The 23109-nt window shown below is 35.7% G+C and overlaps 3 protein-coding genes across 11 annotated transcripts; 1 reads left to right on the top strand and 2 right to left on the bottom strand.

The window, feature by feature from the left end:
* The first annotated feature begins 1563 nt into the window (after positions 1-1563).
* Positions 1564-4154, top strand: LOC111797551. 2 transcript variants are annotated; one of them, XM_023680593.1, is made up of 3 exons: positions 1564-1804; positions 2398-3501; positions 3603-4154. In XM_023680593.1, exons 2-3 carry the CDS (start codon positions 2492-2494, stop codon positions 3754-3756), a joined length of 1164 nt encoding a protein of 387 aa, XP_023536361.1. In that variant the 5' UTR covers positions 1564-1804; positions 2398-2491; the 3' UTR covers positions 3757-4154. The 2 variants fall into 2 exon arrangements, with proteins under 2 accessions (XP_023536361.1, XP_023536362.1); XM_023680594.1 differs by having other exon boundaries at positions 2387-3501.
* Positions 4155-6326: 2172 nt separating this feature from the next.
* On the bottom strand, positions 6327-11634 carry LOC111797550 (probable E3 ubiquitin-protein ligase RZFP34). Of its 2 annotated transcripts, none has more exons than XM_023680592.1 (12): positions 11470-11634; positions 8697-8929; positions 8525-8612; positions 8366-8425; positions 8222-8254; positions 8043-8120; positions 7824-7867; positions 7626-7666; positions 7447-7529; positions 7268-7359; positions 7086-7197; positions 6327-6778 (listed from the first exon to the last, which is right to left on the bottom strand). In XM_023680592.1, the coding sequence occupies exons 2-12, from the start codon at positions 8867-8869 to the stop codon at positions 6674-6676; spliced, it is 909 nt and encodes a 302-aa protein (XP_023536360.1). In that variant the 5' UTR covers positions 8870-8929; positions 11470-11634; the 3' UTR covers positions 6327-6673. The 2 variants fall into 2 exon arrangements, with proteins under 2 accessions (XP_023536360.1, XP_023536359.1); XM_023680591.1 differs by lacking the exon at positions 11470-11634 and adding an exon at positions 9006-9596.
* On the bottom strand, positions 10744-22369 carry LOC111797547. 7 transcript variants are annotated; one of them, XM_023680587.1, is made up of 10 exons: positions 22128-22369; positions 20890-21161; positions 20012-20672; positions 19568-19767; positions 19243-19487; positions 18252-18937; positions 18049-18168; positions 16689-17951; positions 15730-15877; positions 10744-11822 (listed from the first exon to the last, which is right to left on the bottom strand). In XM_023680587.1, exons 2-6 carry the CDS (start codon positions 21159-21161, stop codon positions 18393-18395), a joined length of 1923 nt encoding a protein of 640 aa, XP_023536355.1. In that variant the 5' UTR covers positions 22128-22369; the 3' UTR covers positions 10744-11822; positions 15730-15877; positions 16689-17951; positions 18049-18168; positions 18252-18392. The 7 variants fall into 7 exon arrangements, with proteins under 7 accessions (XP_023536355.1, XP_023536357.1, XP_023536356.1 ...); XM_023680589.1 differs by having other exon boundaries at positions 16689-17908; XM_023680588.1 differs by having other exon boundaries at positions 18286-18937.
* Positions 22370-23109: the final 740 nt, after the last annotated feature.

Here is a 23109-nt window from a genome sequence, read left to right as displayed (position 1 = left end):
TATATAATTTGATAAAAATAGTTTTCAATCATCAAAGGTTGATGAATAATATTTTTACTTTATTACCCTTTTCCCTTTTTACCCTTTTACTTTTTTACCCCTTCCTCTTCCAATGCTCCTTCTTTGCCAGACAAACTCTCCTTTCAACTCCACGGCTCCACCAGAACTCGACACGTGTGTTTCCTACGAGTGCTGGACCCACTGGAACAGAGCTTTTTTCCAGAAAAAGCACGCAGTGAATAAATCAACCGCCCGAAGAAGACCGGTCCAGTAGTAAAAGAATCTTGCGTTTACAGCCGTTGGATTTCATCGGGATCCACAAAACTGACAGACACGTGTCGGAATCAGACGTTTAAGATCGAGAATGAAGAAAGGCTGAGTCACGCAAAACGACAAACAAGGCAGTTCCGAAAAATGAATTATTAAATTATGTAAGTTTATTAATACAGTATGACGTGGCAACTTGTTTGATAGGGACTGAATGGACCACATAATTATTAGTTAACGGTTAAATAGACGCCGTTTATGTTCGATGGAAATCATTAACGTGGGAGAATGTTTTTTAAATTTTGTTTATAATATTAAATTTCAAATTTAATCTCTAAAATTTTAATTAAAAATATATATAATTTTAGGGGTAACATTGTAATAAAGTGTTAGTATGAGGGCAAATTTGTGAATAAGCAAAAAAGGCCAATCACACAGTCATGGACCTTACTAAAATGGATGTTTCGTCCTCCCCACATTCTCCGCCACAGTTTACCAAAAGTGCAAATATAAAATATTTTAAAACATTAAAAAAATTAAAAAGAAAAATACGTAATATTTTATTTATTTATTTTTTCTTAGTTTTCAAATTTACTTTTGAAAATATTTTAAAATTTAGATAATAAATAAATTATAGACGAGCTTGGTATTTATAAATTTAATTTAAAAAAAAATTAAAAGTTTATAATTATATCATAAATAAATAAATAAATAAATAAAAAGTTTGAGCCCAATAAATAAAATATATATTGTTAGGATGATGTTGTCCATTTTGAGTATAAGCTCTCTCTACTTTTGGCCACTTCCACAATGATATGATATTGTTCATTTTGAGTATAAACTCTCATGGTTTTACTTTGGGTCATTTTGAGCATAAGCTCTCGTGGCTTTACTTTGGGCAATATTGTCCACTTTGAGTAGAAGCTCTCATGGAATATTGTCCACTTTGAGCATAAGTTCTCATGTAATATTGTCCATTTGAGCATAAGCTCTCATGGCGTTGCTCTGGACAATATTGTCCATTTGAGCATAAGCTCTCATGACGTTGCTCTGGACAATATTGTCCACTTTGAGCATAAGCTCTCATGGGTCTATTTTAAGCTTCCGAGGAGGCCTCTGTATTAGTATTCCTTGATTATATAAACGCATGATCATTCCCAGGGTGAAACTTTTATCATCCAAAATATATTACTGACGTGGAAATTAAAAAAAATAAAAAATAAAAAAAAATTGAAGAGAGAAAAAAAGAGTGGTAATAATAATGCATTGAAAGACAATACTGTGGGCAAAATTAAAGTGGCTGCCATTCACTGCAAATGGCATTGTATTTGTAGAGAGAGAAAATCGTTGGGTTTTTTGTTTTCTTCCATTTTTCTAGAGAGAGAAAGTGGGAATGCTTGTGACTGAGCTGCCTTCGCTGATTTTGAGGCATCACTGAGAGAGAAAGAGAGATTGCAGAGCGAGTTTCAGTCATACCCATTCATACTTTCAATTTCTTCTTCTTCTTCTTCTTTCTGCATTTTTTTCAGGAAAGGAGGTTAGCTTTGCCCTTCCTTCCTTCTTCTTTGGCGTTGTTTTCGTTTGTTTTGATGCATTTTGGAGTTTTTTTGTTGTTGTTCTTGATTTTTTCTTTTTTGTAATGAGATTTCTGCGATCGTTGTACTTGAGTTATCGCTGTTACTGCTTGTTCATTTGAGCTTTTGATGATTTCTTCGTTGTTTTGATCTCCGTTTTTGGATCATTTCGTCGATTTCGGACTGTTAGAACGCTCTCATTGGATACTTGATTTTCACTGGATCTTTCCGCAGATTAATGAACAGTCTAGAAACTTCTCTCCCTTTGATTCACAGATTTGTGTCTATTTTTCCATTTTATGTCTCATTATCAGATACCTCTTCCGTTTCCAACGCTAAATTGTAACTGCTGGTGCGTCCAACAAATTTTCTAACCAATTTTGTGTGTATATTATTTTCCTTGGATTCTTCTTTTTTTGGAAAAACATGATTGAGACGATTGTTTCCTTTATCATCATTCTGTCTGTTCTTTAGTTTGGTTAATTTTCCATTCAATCTCTTCTTCTTCTTCTTCTTCTTCTTCTTCTTCCAATGAAATGTCTCAGTTTGTTTACAGGAAACAAGCTTGGCCATTGCCAGAGTCCAGCATTTGCAGTGGTTGAAGATTGCTTCACAGAGAGATCAGTTCCACTTTTGAATCAGCTACAACAATGGCTGACTCTGGTTCTGAGTTGTGTCCTGTTCAGTCTGCCGTGTTGGGGCACAAATCCAAAGGCAGCCCTTTTTTCAGTGTCCCTGGTCTCTTTGTTGGCTTAAATTTCAAAGTAGCTTCAGATCATGATTCAGTCAAAAGTCCCACCTCTCCTTTAGAACTTAGGGTGTTTTCAAATCTTAGCAACTCAATAGGATCCCCTAAATCATCCTATGGCGGCCATAGAAGGAGCTGGGATTGTAGTAAAGTAGGATTAGGCATTATTGATTCTCTTGATGATGATAATAACCTATCTGCTAAACCTCTTGGATCATCTGAGAGTAAGAACATCATTTTTGGACCCCAAGTTAGAACCAAGACTCAGACCCCAAATCTTCACATTGATCCAGTTTTTCCCCAGGCAGGTCCTAGATCTTTGCCTAAAAATTGTCCCAACTTTCTACCATTGCAGTTCAAATCACTACGTGGTGGTAGCTCAGAGGTTTTCTTTGAAATTGGAGAACCATTAGAATTCAAGCCTTCAAAGAAGAGTGAGGCGTGTTCATTGGACTCGACCCGGTTCGTCTCTGCATCTCGTGGTGGAAAAGGTCGCAGCTTCTTCCATTCTACCAATCCATTTGTGAAGAAAGTGATGACAAATGGTGATTCTGAGCCTCATGACAAAGTTTTGTCTGCAGATGTTTCAACCTTAGCATCTGTAACGCTACCTGTTTCCGGGTTCGTAGAGTCTCTTTCTGCAAGCCAGATCGAGCTCTCCGAGGATTATACTCGTGTAATATCCCATGGTGCCAATCCAAAATCCACTCACATTTTTGGTGACTGCATTTTAGAATGTCACTCTAATGATTTGAACAACTTGAACAAGAATGAGATGAATGAGATAGGATCTCCTCTCTCAGTTAGAAGCAGCCTGGACAATCCTTCTCCATGTCAACCAATTGATTTTCTGAGTTTTTGTTACTTTTGCAACAAAAAACTTGAAAGTGGGAAAGACATATACATATACAGGTTTGTCACAACCACATTATGCAATGGTTTCATTATCTCTGCTTGAGACACTGTCGAATGTTTTGTTTCACAAAAAAACTAAACACCCTTTGTTTCGATAGGGGCGAGAAAGCGTTTTGCAGCGCTGACTGTCGCCATCAGGAGATTGTGAATGAAGAAGAATTCGAGAAGCCTGTCTGCGAAATCTTCGAACATTCTTCAACATCCAGAGATGGCATAGAGGAGTTTGAAACTCATGGCACCATTTTTGAATAAACAGGTTGGTGTCCTCCACGGCCACAGTGCCAATCGACAAATGCTGTTCGGTCGTCTGTTAACAGAAGAGCTGTTGTTATGGCAGCCATGGATGATCCTGTACATTGATGATGCATTTGTTTGATTTGCATTTCACTGTCAGGGTATGTTTTTCATCTTTTTTTTCTTCTGAAATTCACATAAATTTGGCAATTTTATTGTCAAGCCAAGCTAGTATGGCCTTGTAGAAGAGTTCATAGGGTAGAAGCCTCTGCTTTCATGGCTCCCCCATATTCTAATTTTCTGGCTTTGTATCTTTTTAATGGCCAGATATGATAAAAGACTTTGAAGCACTGAGCATCATATTTCTTTTCCCTCCAAATTAAACCACAAATAGAATACTCTTCCAAATTGTTGGTCACCTTGGTGGATCATATCTTCTCTGAAAATTAGAAAAGAATTTAGTGCTTGATGTTATAACATAAACATAAACAATCATTCATATCTTTCCATTTTTTTCCAAAAAGTGCCTTTCTTCTTCTTTCCTTCTATAATGGCACCATCAAGTTGCTTAAAATTCTAGGAGAAAACTTAGAACTTATTGTCTTGTTCTCGAATTTACGGTTCTCGAATTTAAGGATAGATTTGATTAGACACTTAAAATTTTTTCACATAGCAAGAACTACGAACTTGTCCCTTTCATTCGGGGACAACGGAGGGATCTTGAGCCTTTTTTTTACATACTTTTCTTAATCCTCCCTTCCCGAAAGCTCCGATCAATAGGATTTTCTTAATCCTCCCTTCCCGAAAGCTCCAATCAATAGGATTATCTTTCTCCTCCTTTCCCGAAAGCTCCAATCAATAGAATTTTCTTAATCCTCCCTTCCCGAAAGCTCCAATCAATAGGATTATCTTTCTCCTCCTATTCCGAAAGCTCCAATCAATAGGATTTTCTTAATCCTCCCTCCCCGAAAGCTCCCATCAATAGGATTTTCTTTTTCCTTTCTTCATAATCCAAATGTTCAAACACTAAATTTATATATATAATTAAATATAGGGTTTACCCATTTACTTTTTCATTTTTAATTTTAAAAAAAAGAGAGGATAGATTCAAACTTGAGATCTACCCCTAACTAGTTTGGGACTTTCAACCTACTTTTCTTTTCATAACTTTCATGATGTTTTTATTATAATTTAGTAAAAAATAAAATAAAATATTTAGAAAATTTCAAAAACACTTAGATGGGGTTTTAGAAAAAGAAAAACCCATTAAGAGTAATACTCATATAAAGTCACTTAAAAAGCACTTTTTTGAAAATTATTTCAAACTAGTCCCCATTTATCTTATAGTTTGCCATTTAGTCCATGGATTTTGGGTATATTTCTTTTTCATATATATATATATTTCTTTTTATGGTGTTGGTGTTGTCTCTTTCTGAGGTGCTTTCTTGTTTTCTCTATGTTCTTCATTTTTCTGTTGATTTTTGCCGTTCCCTTTTTGTAAGGTGAGAAAATTAATGAAAATGAAAAGGAAACCACTTTTGTTTTTTTGTTTTTTTTTTCCTTTTTCGTGCTGCGTAATTTGTATTATTATGATTTTTTTTATAATTATATTCTCTTCACAGTATTTTATTAGGGGCTTTATTTTTTAATTACTGCAAATAATCCCTTGATTACCTCCAAAACTATTCCTCCAATAGAAAATTCCAAAACGTCTGTTAAAGGATTTTCATGGTTGTTTTATTCCCTTTTTTTAAATATAAAATTATTGCTAAATCCAAATGGCTTTATTAATTTTTTACACTTTTGCTTGCTTTTTCCCCCTTTAAATTTTAAGTTGATTTTAATATTTTGACTATATTTTTTAGGTCGATCGTCTTGAAACGATATGATGGTCATTGAGAAAAGCATATTAAAATTAAAAATATCGATGCAAGTTTCGTGGCAACTACCTATTTACCATATTCAAATTACAGTTGACCCTCAAACTGCAACAATTTACTTTACTTACTTTCGATATTCCTATGGAACGTGTTTCGAGTCTCAAACCCGAGTTACTTTGGAGCTAAAGAAAGGGGAACATCCAATCATGGTTGAAGGTGGAAAAGCAAAAATGATGAAGCGAAACTTTAATTGGGAAGGAAAGAGGTTGTTTGTGGAGTGGAAACATGGAAGAGGGGAAAGAAGAAAGTGAGAAGGTTAGGCTTTTGTTGCTTTGGTCCCCTTTTCCAAATACCTTCCATTTGCATGTGCTCTCATCATTGCCCTTCCTGTTCACCACATTGCCCTTTTCTTTTGGCCATTTAACTTTTGAGATTCCTCAACAAAAGCTTGGACAAATTATGCTTGCGAAGGAAATATCAATCCATCAAATATATTACCCAAAACTTGACCTCATTCATGAATGCGAGCCCTAGAATTGAAACATGACATGGAACTTCAATTCAAGTTCTTCGATTAATTCGAACTTGGATTAATTCGAACTTGAATTGGATCGAACCAAGAACTATAGTTCTCGGCTCGATTCGTCCTCGTTTTACTTATAAGTTAGTCATAAATCATCACGGAAAGGCTATTAATTCTGGAAAACCAAATCAAATGCAATGCAATGCAATATTTTCATACTAAGCGAGGGGGCAAATACGACAATACAGACCAATAAATAGAATGATGTAGAATGAAAGAGGTAGAACACAAGATATCAACCAAATAAAGGAAAAAAAAAAATAAAAGGTGCGATGTTGTTGATTTCCTGAAGCAAAAGCAAAGGAAGCTGGCAGAATACGTCTGTCATCTTCTCCATCGCTCGAGAATGACGTGTGGCTTGAAGGTTCTTCAGGAGTAGCAGCATGGAAACGGGAGCTTAGATAGCTGGAGATGGAAGCATTTCAGGGCTGCAGGATGATAGGATGTGGCCTTCATATCCACATCTCTAGCCTCAGGTCTGTCTGGTGTTGTAGGACTTGCAATTCAAGCACTTTTGAGCCACAATATGATATTGCACATTCGACGTCTTACCGCAATCGTTGCAAAGAATCCAAACCTGTTCGAGTTGTAAAGTTCGTAAGCTTGGAGGATTAAAAGCTTACACCCAAAGGTTATGATATATTCATACATTCTTAACACACTATCCATATACACTATTCTTAACACTTAATCCATATACACGCTAGCGAGATTATTTTGGTTCAAAACTACATAACAACAGCCTTTTGAACACATAAGACTCCTAGTTTCTAGGGGGATATTATACTAAACTACCAATAAATAGCATCAGCAGATACGCTCTAATATAAACATTACCTATCAATCAAAAGAAAGTCGAAGTAAAAGTGAGGAAGGAGCTTTACCATTTTGTTCTGGTATGGCTCTGGAATGGGCGTGGCTGCAATTTCCCTATCAAATTTTTCCCACACCTTGGACATATCACAAACGGACTTGGAGCAGAGAGGGCAAGCAAATCTGTGGCAGAATCAATGTTATTAGAAAACTAAGTTCCACAAGTAAACAAGAACTCTGTATGAACACTTACTGAAAGTGATCTCTCATCTCCTTCAAGCAATTATGATGGATGGTGTGTCCACATGGCATTACCGTAACGTCATTGGTCGAATCAAATAGAAACTGCAATCCATTTGTTAAAGATGCGCATCATTACTTAGTGTAAGAATAGATAGCAAATGAAGAAGGGAAATGAGGGGAAAGCTTTACCTCAAAGCAAACAGGACAGTCATGGTGCATTGCTCCTTCAACGCAAGGATGGCTATTTTTTAAAATAATTGAATAGCAGCAACCTTCATGACAAGATTATATAAAAATCAGCATACACATTTGGTACAACTTTAATCAGTCCGTTAGCAGGATGCATCAGACAATCACGAATGACTTACCACACTTGTAGCAGTGGAAAAAGTTATCGCGCCCCCCAATTCTGTCAAAACGTTCAAAATGGCATCAAATAATTGTGGGGACATAGGTAAAACTCCAAAGAAAACACATACAATACAACCAAGTTTTTGGTTTTCATGTAAACATATGGAAACAGAGCAATATTATTCGATTAAGATAAATGGATTAGGATATCATACCTACAAATTCCACAGCCATTACAGTGATACTGCTTCTTAGATATCTACAAGAAAGCAAACAAATACCAAAATAAATATAAATAAGATGGTATGAAATAAAACCAAGTGGATAAAAAAAATTGACTTCGTTAGTGCATAAGAAATGAGAGGTGTATACAAAATGGAAAACTGTGAATTGGTGCACGATATGGGAAACCAAGTGGGATGCCCAGTACTTACATCATCATCAAACAGCTTGCATGCCTCACAGAAATACTTCCCAAAGCACACACCGCAATTGATACATTGTTGGCGAACCTGTCGAATCAGAAACCAACAAAAATGTGAATCTAAAGCAAATGAGCACGAGAATTACTAACCAATTATACAAAATTTAAATAGTAAGATTAAGCACACACCTCCTGTTCAGTTCCACAAAGTGAGCATATAACCTGAGAAAACAGAAGTATAGGTAAATTTGAAGAGATACTTCAACTCAGAGAAACTTCTGACAAGGTGAATAGGTTGAACAAGATGGATAAGTGACCAGTGGGTAACTGTACCTGGTTGACTTCATGGCGTGGGATCTCATGTCTTTCTTTCTGATCAACACAAATACTATTCTGCAAGAGGAAATTAAAAAAGAAAAGGTTTATTAGTCAACTATATGATATGATGCTCAGAACCAGATCTAAGATCACGCTCAAAATGTAGTTTCTTGCCTTTATTTCATTATGGCAATGACGGCAATCAAAAATTTCATTACAACAGGGAGCTCTGATGCGGCACCTTCGCCTATAATGTGCACATCTGCAAAATGACATGTTCTGTGTTTAGGAATTGTACAAGAAAGACCTGAAACAGGAATAGAAAGCAAATTCTCAAGGACTTTACCCATATTGCATGTATCCCATCTCCATCAACTCTTGGGGGTCATTTGACCTTTCAAAGGGCAAAGCCTGAGAATCAAACTGCTCAGTTCTTGTCTCCATTCCTCTGCATGTCATTTGTTGATTTCCTTCTGTCCCAATCTGTTGATGCTCGGAGTAAGTTGCAACCTCTGCCATGGAAATATAATATCCTCCAATGCAAGACAATGGTTGAATCTGGGTAGAAGCTTAAAGCACCTGCATATAGGAATAAATTCAGCAATCATCCTAAAGCCAGAAAAGGCATGTTAATCACCGTCAAAAAGGCCATGACATTGTTGCTTTCTTCTATACAGCTGCAGACCACAGCACATCAGCAACAAATAATCCATGGAACGTTGTACAGCTCCAATCATCATAACTCCAAGAGGAGAGTTCAGTTCATCCAAAAAAGAAGAGTTATAGGAGACCCATATAATAACTACAACGCAGCACTGGGGAACCCCAGAGCCTCCAGCTTTGAATAGTGACCAATTGCAGATCATGATCACTTGATTTGTTGAAGACTCCGGATGCAATTCCCACTAAACTGGGTCAACCAGATGCATCAACCTATGGTAAAAGCAACACATACCCAATCAAATGTGTTCCAAAAATAACAAAAAAAAGAAAAAAAAAGCAAAGTATGTAATGGTTCTACTCGCTTAATGGTCCAAAAGGACATGCCTACCTCAAATTGAAAATCCGCATTCAGTTTCCGTCAAGAACTCAACTTACCCATCTATTATTTTCTCTCTGAAAGCCAATAGACTTTCCTTCATCACATGGTATTTTGCAATCATCCGGTTCCTCCGTTCCCATAATACTGAGAACCAAACAACCAAGAAGAAGACAACTATTTTCCCAGATTAGCAAAAAGTTTTTTTTTTTTTTTTTTTTTTTTTTTTTTTTTTTAACTCTTCTTGAAGGCGGCCATGTGGCCAGCAACTGACTGAATAATGAAAATTGTTCCAGAGGGCAAGGTGCAAGAGGAAGCTAAAGATTCATTGAAGAGAGATGGAGAATTGATAAAATGAGGGGGAACTGAACTCTTAGCTTCTAAGGTGAACGACACAATCTGTTGATCTTACAATTGGAGGAATAGATTATGTGCCCAAGGCTATCCAGCCAACCAAATATAACGCCCATAACTGCACCTACAGCTCTGGCAATCTCGCTAGCAGAGAGCCACCTATAACTTTTATGATCTCTGAGAGTCTTGAGGATAATCAGGACTTCATCGGGAACACGTAGAAGAAGCACAAACACGTCCAGAACTCCAAAGATGCTACTCATACTCCAACGTCAAGCTTTCGAAAGGTTGCAGACACGAATCAAACATCCAACACCACTCAGAAGCATCTATCTAAACTTCATTTGTACTTGGTTATAATAACTCATCCAAGTCCACTGCAAAAGGGTGAAGTACGTCGATGGGACGGTGTGGCTACCATCCCAGCCCCCTACTGCTCCTCATAATTAGATTTTTAAAATACAAATAAACAAATAAGTAAAAAGATCGTAGATTATATCACAAGCCCGGCAAAGATTGTGGCTAGGGTTTTTACAAGTTGAGAGAAAGCCAGAGAATCCTGAATATTTGGTAAAGAACATCCAAATAAATAAACCACAGCTTGCTTCGTTTTGGACATCATCTCGCGTACTCAAGTAGTAGACCCTATGATTCTGTACAATTATCAAACAAAAACCACCATTCGCGTGTTCAACATGTAATTTAAAGCACCAATAGAGGGGTGAATGCCAAAATGTCACCACTGAATCTAAAACTTCTCTGACCTGACTTCCCACCCATCAAACCATGCAACAAACCATTTCAAAACCATTTCGATTGAAATTCAATATCATAGGAACAGCTTCCATGAATATTATACTACGTAGCAATGAGCATCTTAAGAAACGTGTCTTACGTTTTTGGGTTGGAGGGCCAAGGGGGAGACTCAAAAAGGCTGCAAAATAGATACTATCTCCCTAACTAAGAAGATAAGCATCTTAAACATAACACTTAAAACATGGAAAACGAAGTCAAAACCTCAAAATTGTGATCAAGGATGTAACATCCATTCATGAGCACTACTCAGTTCAACAACTTCAAAAACGGACGTCAAAGTCTTCAATACTGCAGGAGGCAAGGAATTTTAACAGACATCTAGCTCTTAGTTTCTATAAACAAAACCCTAACCGAAAAGCATTTCAACACACAATCAAAATGTACTCTAGAAATACAAAAACTTCAGACCAAGATATATCATCAAATCGAAACATCGCTCAATCCATCAACTTCAGCAACACCTAGCTGCAAGAGAAACCTCAGACAAAACTAGGGAACGAACATCCCCAGAGCCATTAATCGCAGAGAACCAAACAGCCTAGTGCGCACCCAAAAAATTGCAAGGAGAAATTTGACTTCATTATCGCAAGCAAAAAAAATTATAGAAAATTTGGGACCATATACCTCCACAATTGTAGTTGCCGAGGGAACAAGAACACAATCGAGAACCACTCACAACAAGTTGAACTAAACCAGAAGGTATAAGATCCCAAATCCCCATCTATTTCGCGATAAAATCATCAAAGAAACCAAACAAAAAATTCAAGCCAGAAAGCAAATGCACATCACATTTGCCGAAGAAAGAAGACAAGATAAAACTAAAATCCACCGTTCCACCAAAAGATGATCAAAAACAAGAATTACAAACTACAGAAAAACCACAGAAAATTATCTAAATAGAATAACGAACTTCGTTCAGTCGGCGAACACACAAGCTTGCAGATGCGAACCCGAATACCAAAAACAGCTACGAAAAGAGATCGAACACAAAAATCGAAGCACCGAACAGCCGAGAAACTCGATGAGTTCAAGAACCAGATGAGAAATGAAGACGAGAAAGACAAGAATCCGAAGGTGTGTGAGGTACAGTTCAAAGAGAAACGGTATTTATAGTAAAGGCGAGGGCGCGGTTTCCAGAGGCTTCGCAACGCGCGTTTCTCAAAGAACGACAGCGATACGGTGGAGTTTCGGGTGTCGCCATCCCCCTTATGGCCAGCGCATGAATTTCCTCTTCTACCCCTCTCTTTTGAATTATCTTCAATACTGCATTTTTTTAATTTATAAATTAAATATACCATAAATTTTTAACTCAAAATAATTTAAAAAAATAATAATAATAAATAATTAGCTTATTAGATATAAATTTAAATTTTATGTCCATATTAGCCTTAAAGTTTAATTTTTTTTGTTTAATAAATTTATAAAATTTAAAAAATATAATAATTCAATTACTAAATTTTTAGTTATTTTAGCTAATTTTTCCTTTTTGGAGCAAGTTTTATAGCTGTGTTTGAATGTGTGTGTTTTTTTGGACCAAATTTATAGCTGTAAAGAACAAAAGCCATGTTTCTCAAAGATTCCGATGCTTCTACATCAATACAATTTTCTTTATTTCATACTAATTTTATGGATTTTTAAAAATATTAAAAAAGGGTAAATATATAAATATTTTTTTCAAATATATATACAAATATATAAATGACACTGAAATTTATGTTTATAATTTCCACTAGTGACAACAAAAAAATTAATTAATAATTTATTTTGACCATTGAGTAAATTAGTTTTATTTCCCAAGAAGATCGAATTTTCCAATTTCTTTTAGGAATTATTCAAAATTGGCGGAAGATTCTAAAATTATCTTTTTGAAATTAAATAAATTTGAAAAATATAGATAGTACAATCAAATAAGTACGAAACCCTTTTTTTTTTTCATATAGTAAAAAAAAAAAAAAAAAACTGAAATTAGTGGATTCATTTATTTAATACAATTTATTACAAAAAAAAAATTGGAAAATAAAATAGGATATAATCAAATAGAACACTATTATGATATTGTTAATTTTTTTTTTTTTTTTTAAATATTTCAATAATATGATTTTGTAAAAATGTTTAGTAGATTAAAAAAACTATAAAATGAAAAAAGAAGAAATTTAAAAATTAGATGAATAAAATAAAAATCAACGGTAAGGGAGGAAAAACCAAAAGAGAGGGAATCTAGGGAAATAAGAACATAGATGAATGGATTACAGTTGTAATTTATTTTTCTTTTTTCTTTTTTTTTTTTTTCCGAAAATTCAAAATTGTCGGTTATCTTGAAGCGTGTTTGATTCTAGAAGCCAAACACCAGGTCACGGAGATTCAGTTTCGACGGTTCAGATTTAAAGTGACGGGTGGAGTGGGAAGTGAAGCGTCGTTTTTTGTGTGCCACGTGTCAAGATGAAAATTATAAAAGAAATGACGTGGACGGATGACCGTGAATATAATAATAATAATAATAATAATAAAGAGTTTTGGACAAGTGTTTGGGGGAAAAACCAGGAGGAAGGTGTGTCACGTAATCATGAGTTTTATTTTATTTTATTTTTAACAAATTATTTTGATGTTTATCGGAACAGACAAGGAAGAAAAGAATGGGATGGGGATGGGACTCATCTTTGCCACGTCTATATTTGTTTTTATTTTTAATAAATTATAAATTAAATATATAATCTTAACCCTAATCATGCCATTTTTTAACTCGAAGGTTATTAATCTAGTTTACATTATTATTTGTTTTGTCTGATATTCTCCTACGACATGACCATATTACATATTTACTGTTTCTAAGAGTGAAGACTATTATCTTCACAAACTCGAGTTCTTTCAACATGCTTTCTCGTCGTTTTCAAGACTGAAAACTATTATCCCCACAAATTCGAATCCTTTCAACCTTCTTCTTAGAAAAAATATCAAGAGATCATTCAATACAACATGGCTGAACAAGCTTAACTATGAAATTCTTGTGGTTGAGCCACCAAAAAGAAATATGTATCTTTTTGGCATAAATATGAACTTTTTAAGCCTTGCTCAACAACTATATTATAATAGTCTAAGAAATCGTTAGCAGATATTGTTTGCTTTAACCCGTTACGTATTGTCGTCAGCCTCATAATTTTATAACGTCTCTGCTAAAGAGATGTTTCTAGGAATGTTTGTTTCTAGGAATGTTTCATCCCCTCTCCAACAGATATGGGATCTCACAATCCACCCCCCTGAGGGGCCAACATCGCTAACACACCGCCCAGTGACTAGCTCTAATACCATTTGTAACCGTCCAAGCTCATGTCCGCTTTGGCCTGTTACGTATTATCATCAACCTCACGATTTTACAATGTCTTTACTAGGGGGAGGTTTTACACCCTTACAAGAAATGTTTTGTTTCTCTTTCTAATCGACATGAGATCCCATACATATACATACTTACTTAAGATCACTCTCATTTCGATTGAATGAACGGACAATGGACTCCGGTTGAGGGGATAAGAAATGATCTTCCCCTTAAAAATGATTAATCCTTAGGCAATTCAAAACTTCCTTTTGTAAAAATGGGAGGAAGCTGGATAAGAGCAGCCACCCAGACTAGTAGAAGCCCACTCAGCCATCACTATACTAGCCCCAGTGCACAACATATGGATACGATAAGGATACCGAACCCACTTTTAAGGTCATTTTCAAAGCAAAAAATGGAATAAAACGTTCACATGTTTACACATATTACTTACATTATGAGGAGTCATGGACGTGGGTGTGCACGAATAATCCAAAAAGATGCATAGCTTTTTCATCCATTCTTTGTGCTCCCTTGAGTACAAGAACTAAATCTTATGGGAAGATTTGGGGAAATTTTGGATTCCATAAAAAGTGGATAATTTTCTTTTTTTAATTCCAGGGGAAACTAACCCAATACTTTATCTTTCCTTTTTCGGCTGATAACGACTAGTCTTCACAACCTAATAGATTTCATCCTTGTTTACAACAAAATTCAGTACAAATCTGCTCAAACTACGCTTCTGTTTAGGTCGTTTATGATAAATATTTGTTTAGTAGTTTTTAAGAATTATATTTGTTTTCTTTTAATATCTTTTATCTTTCGTTTGAAGATGTGAAAACCTCTTTCTAGTAAATGCGTTTTACAAAAACCTCTTTCTAGTAAATGCGTTTTACAAACCGTGAGGTTGGCGACGATACGTAACGAGCTAAACAGACAATATCTACTCAAGGTGGACTTAGGCTAGACTATTACAAATGGTATCATAGCTGGAGTGTATTGTGAGATCTGACATTGGTTGGAGAGGGAAACAAAGCATTCCTTGGTAGGATATGGAAATCTCTCCCTAGTAAACACATTTTAAAACCCGTGAGTCTGACCGCAACCATATCTACTCATTAGCCAGAAGAATTCTCAAAACCCCAAGAGATTTCAATTCCAAATATCAATAAATTCAAAACAAAATGACAAGAAAGGAATAGAATGAATGCAAGTTTAGGATAGAAGAATCAACAGATTGTAAGCAAAGGGATTTTGGGATCAAATCGCCACCCCAGAAAGTTGTTGAGATAAGCAGAAAAGATGGATGGTAAAAATTGAAGCAAAAAGAAGGGGGCGTAAAGAGTAGGAATATTCTTAGGAAATATCACAGCAACAAAAAGGTGGCTAAAGGACACGAGGAAGCAAGTTAAGCCAACTGTCCTACTATTCTCAGCCATGAGGAACGGTTAAAAATCTCCAGAAACGTTAAAGAACTGTTGGGCCCTCCACGCACATCCCATCCATAAATAGTATCTTCTTCAGTTACACAAGGTGATTCAAACTAGCAACATATTATGATGGTAAAGTTTTTTACTTTTTCTTTTGGCCACAGATTCGGATTAGGTTGAGGTAAAACCAATCCATATAAGTGATTTACTATTCTAAAAGTCAATCTTCGAGCACTAACCTATAATGTTTGAAAAAAAAAAACAGAGATTCAAACTAACGACTCATGATAAACCTTATCAATCCTTAAGAAATCATAATGATGATGGAATAATTCAGATAATATTGGTTTGGGTATCTATCATTAAAAAATTGAAATGATGAGATTCATTAAGATCAAAAGAATCAGTAGAATAGAAAGAAGTCACTGACCTGAAAAAGATGTTGCCACAGTGACACACGTATGCTTTAACATCCAGCGTCCTTCAACTGTCATGAACTCGGAAATGGTAGCCTCCACAGTGCAATGCGTTTCCCTCACGATCGTCACTTAGTATCCTGCAAAATTTGAGCATGCCACCTATACAAGAAGAATGAAACTTTTAAGTGATAGCAGTGAATTTGACTGAACCCTTAATCATGCCATAAGAGATCAAACATAGGGTGGTTTTTATAACCTTAAGTTTCACTTTTCTATATCAAAATCTAGAGGTTTGGCTTTAACAGAAGAAAATTAAGATATGGAATGTAACAGCCTAAATGCATCTACTAGAGAGAGATTTCTACACCCATATAACGAATGTTTCGTTCCTCTATCTAACCGATATGGGATCTCACAATATACCCCCCTTCGGGATCCAACGTCCTCGCTGGCACTTGTTACTCTCTCCAATCAATGTGGGATCTAACAATCCGCACACTTAACTATGGAGTTTTGATGGGATCCGATGCATTAGTTCTGGTATGTCTATAAGGGTGTGAAAACCTTTCCTTGGCAGACGTGTTTTAAAAAATCTTAAGAGGAAGTCCGAAAGGGAAAGCTCAAAAAGAACTGTTAGCGGCAAGCTTGAACTATCTGAAACAATTTTGATGCATAGAATATGGGTTTTTCAGTAAGATTTGGGACCAGTAGGCTATATATTTGATATCAATTAGGTGGGATTTAAGTGCATAAATCTTTGCCCTATTTCTTGATGCTTTCCCAAAAGCTAAGTTCAGTCCCCCACTTGGTTTTTTCAGCTTCCTAAATCTTCTTTTCCTTGACAGCTCCTTCCTCTCCCTAGCTAAGAAGCAAGGAAAAGAGAAGCCACTTGTAAATTCTTTTCACTTTTCCAGCATAAAAATTTCAGGAATATTTTCTCAACTGTGATACGAAATGAATTTTTTTTTACCATTCTCAAAACCACCTTTCTCACGCTTGTTTGCCTCATCGTAGCTCAAAAATTATCCTTCATAAACAAAACGAGCTTGCAGGTTCACAGTCTGAGCACTTGCTCTATAAGCTTGGAGAAAAGCCATTATCTCAAACCTGCTAAACATAACTGCCAATTGGGTAGGATGCAATATGCGCTACTGTACAGGTGCGTTTGCTTCAAAGCTCTTGATGACCCTTAAATCCTATATGTTGAAGGCATTGATCTAAACCATGGAAACATTACTGGATATCTTCCTGAAGAGCTACACCTTCTATCTGATATGCCATTTTCCACAATTTTTAAATCAGTTTTGCTATCAAGTTCTAAACAGTTTCCAAAACAACTGGTTTGCAGGGAAATTTCCTCTTGATGTTCTAAATTTCCCAAGTCATAAATATCTTGGCCTTCAGTTCAATGAGTTTGAAGGTGAGTACGCCAATTTCTTTTTTGATAAAGAACTCTATTACAATTTTTATCCACCACTATCGATTTGCCTTCGTACTGCCTGATTATTTAAAAACTCGCCAATTTCTGTGATTGTTCTTGCCAATAAGTTTCGTGGATGTCTTGCCATGTCAAGTACACCGAGTGAAGAAACCGCAATGAACAATAGTATCTAATGAAAGCGTTTCTTTATAATCTTGGCCATCAGTTTCCGAAGTCCCATGGGAAAATGCCGAGCTTGGAAACGCTCAATGTGACACATAATAACCTGTCTGCAAGCTTCTCAAGCTGCAGAAATTTAGTATACAATACAAACTTTTCACTGGGCAAGCCACGGGAATTGTTTGTGAGCAAAGCCAAAGCAATCAACTTTGCAATGTAAAGTATTTCTGTCCAGGCCTGTTGATCACAATTTCTTGTAAACCGCTTGCAGCCCCTCTTCCTTCATCTTCACCATCTTCTTCCTTCATCTTCACCATCTCCTTCCCCACTCGTTAGGATTCACGAACCTCCAAAATGCCTTATACAATGGTATGATATTGTCCATTTTGAGCATAAATTCTCGTGGCTTTGGTTTTGGTTTCCTCAAAAGCCTCATATCAATGGAGATCTATTCCTTATTTATAAACCCATGATCAACCTCTTAATTAGCCAACGTGGGACTACCTTCCAACAATCCTCAACACCATCATCACCTCCATAACTTCAATATTGCCGTCACCGCCATCAGTATCACATTACCATCCCCACCTCTAGCAAAAGTGAAACAGCTTTAATGCAAAACCAAATGTGGACCTCTAAACAGTAGACAGAAATTTCAGTGGCAACATGATATATGTCTACCACTGATTCATAGAGAAAAGTTGTTGATTGCCTCTCTACGTTTCCTCACCTCATCAACAGAGTGGCCATCCTTCAGACCCTATCAGCTGCATTTCATCCATCTGAAACTCTCAGATCCTGGCCAACGTAGAACTCATATTATGGCTAAGCCTTTTCTACCAGCCCATATCTGATAGAACAAACAAAATTATTCATAGTTTTTATGACAAAAGTTAAATAAATAGTTACTAAACAATGAAACTGATACAAAACTTGCATTGAAAATTTCAGGATCAGAGAAGAGAACATTATCTTCCATCTGGGAATCAGTATCAAGATGTATAAGCTGGAGCAAGCCACCATCTGACAAATCCTTCGAGCCTTCTGCTTCTTGTTGTATGTCAGTAAATGTAATCAATGGTAAAAAAGAACAGGGTTGTGCTGACAGTTTGTCCCATGATCCTGATAAACTTGAGAAGCCAACAATGGTCTTGCAGCTTGCTGCCTTTTACATATCAGTGAGACCTTGATGACATGTTTACAGAGATTTCCCATCCTTGACCAAGAACAATCACATAAAGAGAACTCTGAACCAGGATCCCAAATTGTATATTCCAGATTTCTTTTTGACTGAGATATTACTTTTGCAAACTGAAGATTTGACTCATCTAGCATAACATCTACATCTGGGATGTGTAATGCCTTGTTCCATGCATTAGTTAAGATGGATTTATCTCTGAAATTCCCAAAATATCCGTTCACTAGACAGTATTGGTCTAACCAATATGAGGAGTGAAACTGAGTTGTAAGAGTGTGGATCAGCCAGTCAACTCTTGACAAGGAACTGTTGTTTTGCTCTTTGAAAAGCTTGGATTTTAATCTAATGTGGTATGATTCAATCGCCGCATTAGCCTCCAAAGTGGAAACAGGTAGCGACCGTATACTGTTTATCCACAATTCTACAAGACATGAAACCATGTAAGATCAATAATTCAGGATGAGAATGAGGCATATCCAAAATCACCTAAACAACATTCGTCGTTTAAATAACTACTTTTAAGACGATCGCATTAGCATGAGGCTTACACGTGTTAACATCAATCATAAATATTTTGATATCAAAGATTAAATTACAGCATGCATGTTTATAAGGTAAAACTAAAATGAAAGTAGAAATGAATTACATGGAATAACTAAAATAAAAATAAATGACTAAAAGATGATAGTCATGGTGTTGCAATAACCAACTTCAATAAGAAACTACCTATGTCAGGCAACCACGTATTTGTAAGATAATCAACAAAAGCACACTGATCAGCAAATATTTCCTTGAACTGCTCCATTGCATCTGCAAAACCTAACCCAATCCTTGTGCAATACAAAACTTTCCCTAATTGCTTAAGCATCTTTCTTTGTACATCCAAATTAGAACACTTTTTAAGAAGATTCCTCATCCAATTGCGACGACCATGCCATATGCATAATAGAACCCGACACTGAAAAGCCTCCCTGCAAATAACCATGACATCAACGCTCAGACATGATTGTTTAAACAGTTGAACCTATATATAAGGAAATCCAGAATTAACCTTATAATAGAAACCTCAAAAGAAGGATTGTCTAATAAAAAGGAACCAATTCTCCATTTGGGATCCTTCGCACGAAGTCTTTCAGCTAGCAATCCAAGCCATTTACGAATGTCTTGATCAGCAAAAGAGGATGCAATGATCCAAGCAACGGGAATGGCGTTTTGGGATGAGTCAAAAACAAGTAAACTACATAGTGGAAGCTGCCAAGAGATGTTTAAAAAATTATGGATAATGTAATGCTATTTCTATTCAAGCATGAGACAGCAACTTAAAAAACCTGTCGCATCACTTTCTTATCATATCATGCAGGCTCTGTAAGCCAATAAGTCATAATAGTCAATTAATTCATCAAGCCAAAAAGGAATAGAAACATCTAGCACACGGAGAGCACGAGAAGGCATCTCACAATTCATAATGACATGACACATTCGAAATAAACAGTACCCGTAGTTTCTTTGATCCAAATGTTGAATGGGAAGCAACAGAGCCATTACGACCATAACGCAACATCTGTTGTAGCTGCCAATCTGTTTGTATGCCCAAGACAAAAGGCTCACAATCACTACGCTCTTGAAAGAAGAAAACGATTTTCTTATTTCGTTGCACCCATATCTTCACACTACAATCATCATTTGGATGAAGCTCATGTGAAGAATTACGAATAGCTCTTTCCATGTTACGGACATCACTACGAGAAAGAAAATCATCACGAGTTCGGGGTCCCCCTTGCCTCTGTACAACCTCTGTATGGTGCTGAACAATATTGTCTACAGATATTCCTTCATGCAGCATGGACATAATCTTTTGACGTAATTCCGCTGAAATTCTCAGCGCATACATAGCTCTTGTCCCAACAGCATCATGGTCAAGTATCCCATGGCAAGGAGCTCCTGACTTATCAATATGCTTTCTTTGGTTATAGATGATGAGAGAAAGATGTGGCTGTGTATATAAGCGCTTAACAGTAAAGTGGCAGAGGCAACCTCTCATCATGTGACGTCTTCCTGGTCTGCTGCTCTTCCCAGATGCAGGTTTGATGATTGAGCTACGCCTAACACCAACGTCACTTGCTCGGTAATCTTCTGGACCATAAGAACACCAATACCTGATCATATTACATTTTAGTATATAAAAGGTCAGGCACTTAAATAAAATAAAGTATTGCAGCTAGCTTTATCCAAATAATTGTTGGAGATCATCATTGTCATAATATTCTGTTCCCATGTAATTATCCACTTCTTTTGATGTTTTACAGATTAATTACATGGGAAACATTATCTTCAGACACATCAAAAGAAGTGGATAATTAAAAAACAACATACAATATATATTCGAGATAACCATCGAGCCTTGGTTTGCTGACACTCCCTGCAGTTCTTTTCCTTCTTGATTCAATGCGAAAGCGAGCAGGACATTCTGCATTGGAAGATTCTCCTTTTACGAAATCCTCAACTCTAGAAAATGGAACTAGAGCGATATCAGCACCACCTTGACGACCACCTTCTATTTTTTCCCACATGATATGAGCAGCAGAGAACTCCAAGCATGTTGGATCTTGCACCGGAAGTTTGAGAATGTCCTCCGTTCTCGGCATCTATGGTGCAAAATTAGAAAAGTCAATAATGACTCCAATTTCATACGAAGTCCTACAATAAGCAACTGAATAACCCTAATGACTCCAATTTCATACGAAGTCCTACAATAAGCAACTGAATAACCCTTCTTTCTTCTTCAAAATCATAAAATAAAAACAGCAACAAGCAGCCAGGTTGCCTCTCTTTTCTGTATTTTTCTAAGGGATCCATGAAGGAATTAAACAAAGAAGGGATCCACTCTTGACTCTTCAAAGTTCAGCTGCTTACTCTGTTTCATAGATCACTGACAAGAAGATAAAAAATAAAAAAATAAAAGAGAAAATCCTGATTTTCCATCCCAATAAAAGTTCACGAAACTTATATCCAAAATTGATATTCCTGATCATCAAGACAGGCACGACACAAACATGAGTTACTGCAGAGACATCACAGTGAAAGACTGAAACAAAGGACTAGAGTCTATTGCAGCAACAAACGACACAAACATGGCACAGAAACGCTAGATCAAGCTCAACAAAGCCAATTTGAATGGAACAGAATATATTCCATGCGCTACACTACGAAATCCAAAAAATTATATACTATTTTGAACAAAGCAACAGTTACAGTAAAGAAAGAGATGAACCAGGCACGAGTAGAAATACTAGGACGAAGCTCAATAAAGCCAATTTGAATTGAACAAATTATACTCCATGCGCTACACTATGAAATCCAAAAAATTATATACTATTGTGAGCAAAACAACAATTACAGTAAAGAAAGAGATAAACAGGCACGCATAGAAACAGCTAGATGAAGCTCAACAAAGCCAATTTGAGTTGAACAAATTATACTCCATGCGCTACACTATGAAATCCAAAAAAACTATATACTATTGTGAACAAAGCAGCAGTTACAGTAAGGATATATATAGAGAGAGAGAGAAAGAGAGATAAACCAGATGAGTTTCAAAAGGGAAAAACCACCTTATAATTTGTCGATTTAAGTGGACAGTGATGGCAGTCCAATTTTCCGATCGAAGTTTCGAAGTTCTGCCATTATCGAGTAACTGAGAGCTGCTATGGTGATTGATCAGGCAGCGCTAGTAATCAAATCGCCTTCGATCACTCGAAATGTCTCCTTGAAAGCGAATTCTATGGCGGGAAAGGCGTACGATATCTATGGTTTGGTAAGCCAGAGTAAATGGTGGCTGACAAACATGGCAGTGTATTTTATCAGCTTTTATCGGGAAAATAAGTGCGGTTTATTTATTTATTTATTTTTTATTATTATTATTATTATTATTTATTATTATTTGAAGTTTCGGTTTACTGGGCTGACGTTCCCGAACGAACTGCCGCCATCTTTTTCAGGGGAGCCCCGCTACTACTTTTTTTTCTTTTTTTTTTAAATGTTTTTTTTTTTTAATATAATTTTGGTCTTATAAATTTTATTTCTTTTTATATTTATATTATTTTAATTTTTATATTTTCAATAAACTTTAAAATTAATTATTAAAGATACTTGGTATTCTAAAAAAAAAATTATGAAAATATATTTACATGATATTTTTTTTAACTAAAGAGGATAAAAATTAACTTTTAAATGCTAAATTTGAGATTTATTAAAAATATTAATACAAATTTTAAAATCTTTCAATATTCACAAGATTAATTTACTATTATTATTGATATTTTTGGTGTTCAATTAATATTGTATTTATTCTATTGTATTATATTATTTCATTGTTATTAGATTTTCAATTATCCTTATAAACAAATGTAAGATAAAAATAACGAAAAAAATTATAATTTATTATCGTGAAATTTATCATTTCTTTATTCGTTTTATATAATAATTTATTATCTATCTCAACAAATATTATCAAATTTTCAGCCAATTTTAAGAAATATAAATAAATAACTAACGAAACCATAATACTATTATTTCACCCCTATCCTCTGTAGG

Source organism: Cucurbita pepo, chromosome LG06 (genome assembly GCF_002806865.2).
Source record: "Cucurbita pepo subsp. pepo cultivar mu-cu-16 chromosome LG06, ASM280686v2, whole genome shotgun sequence".
NCBI lineage: Eukaryota > Viridiplantae > Streptophyta > Magnoliopsida > Cucurbitales > Cucurbitaceae > Cucurbita > Cucurbita pepo.
This window is presented reverse-complemented; position numbering and strand designations above follow the sequence as displayed.

Coding starts and splice junctions, on each gene's coding strand:
- LOC111797551 (XM_023680593.1), top strand. CDS start 2,492: ATGGCTGACTCTGGTTCTGAGTTGTGTCCTGTTCAGTCTGCCGTGTTG. Junction 3,502..3,602: donor AAAGACATATACATATACAG/GTTTGTCACAAC, acceptor TTGTTTCGATAG/GGGCGAGAAAGCGTTTTGCA.
- LOC111797550 (XM_023680592.1), bottom strand. CDS start 8,869: ATGGCAGAGGTTGCAACTTACTCCGAGCATCAACAGATTGGGACAGAA. Junction 8,426..8,524: donor ATTGCCATAATGAAATAAAG/GCAAGAAACTAC, acceptor TTCCTCTTGCAG/AATAGTATTTGTGTTGATCA. Junction 6,779..7,085: donor AGCCATACCAGAACAAAATG/GTAAAGCTCCTT, acceptor CAACTCGAACAG/GTTTGGATTCTTTGCAACGA.
- LOC111797547 (XM_023680583.1), bottom strand. CDS start 21,161: ATGCCGAGAACGGAGGACATTCTCAAACTTCCGGTGCAAGATCCAACA. Junction 20,673..20,889: donor GGTTATCTCGAATATATATT/GTATGTTGTTTT, acceptor TAATATGATCAG/GTATTGGTGTTCTTATGGTC. Junction 19,488..19,567: donor TTTGAGGTTTCTATTATAAG/GTTAATTCTGGA, acceptor GGTTATTTGCAG/GGAGGCTTTTCAGTGTCGGG.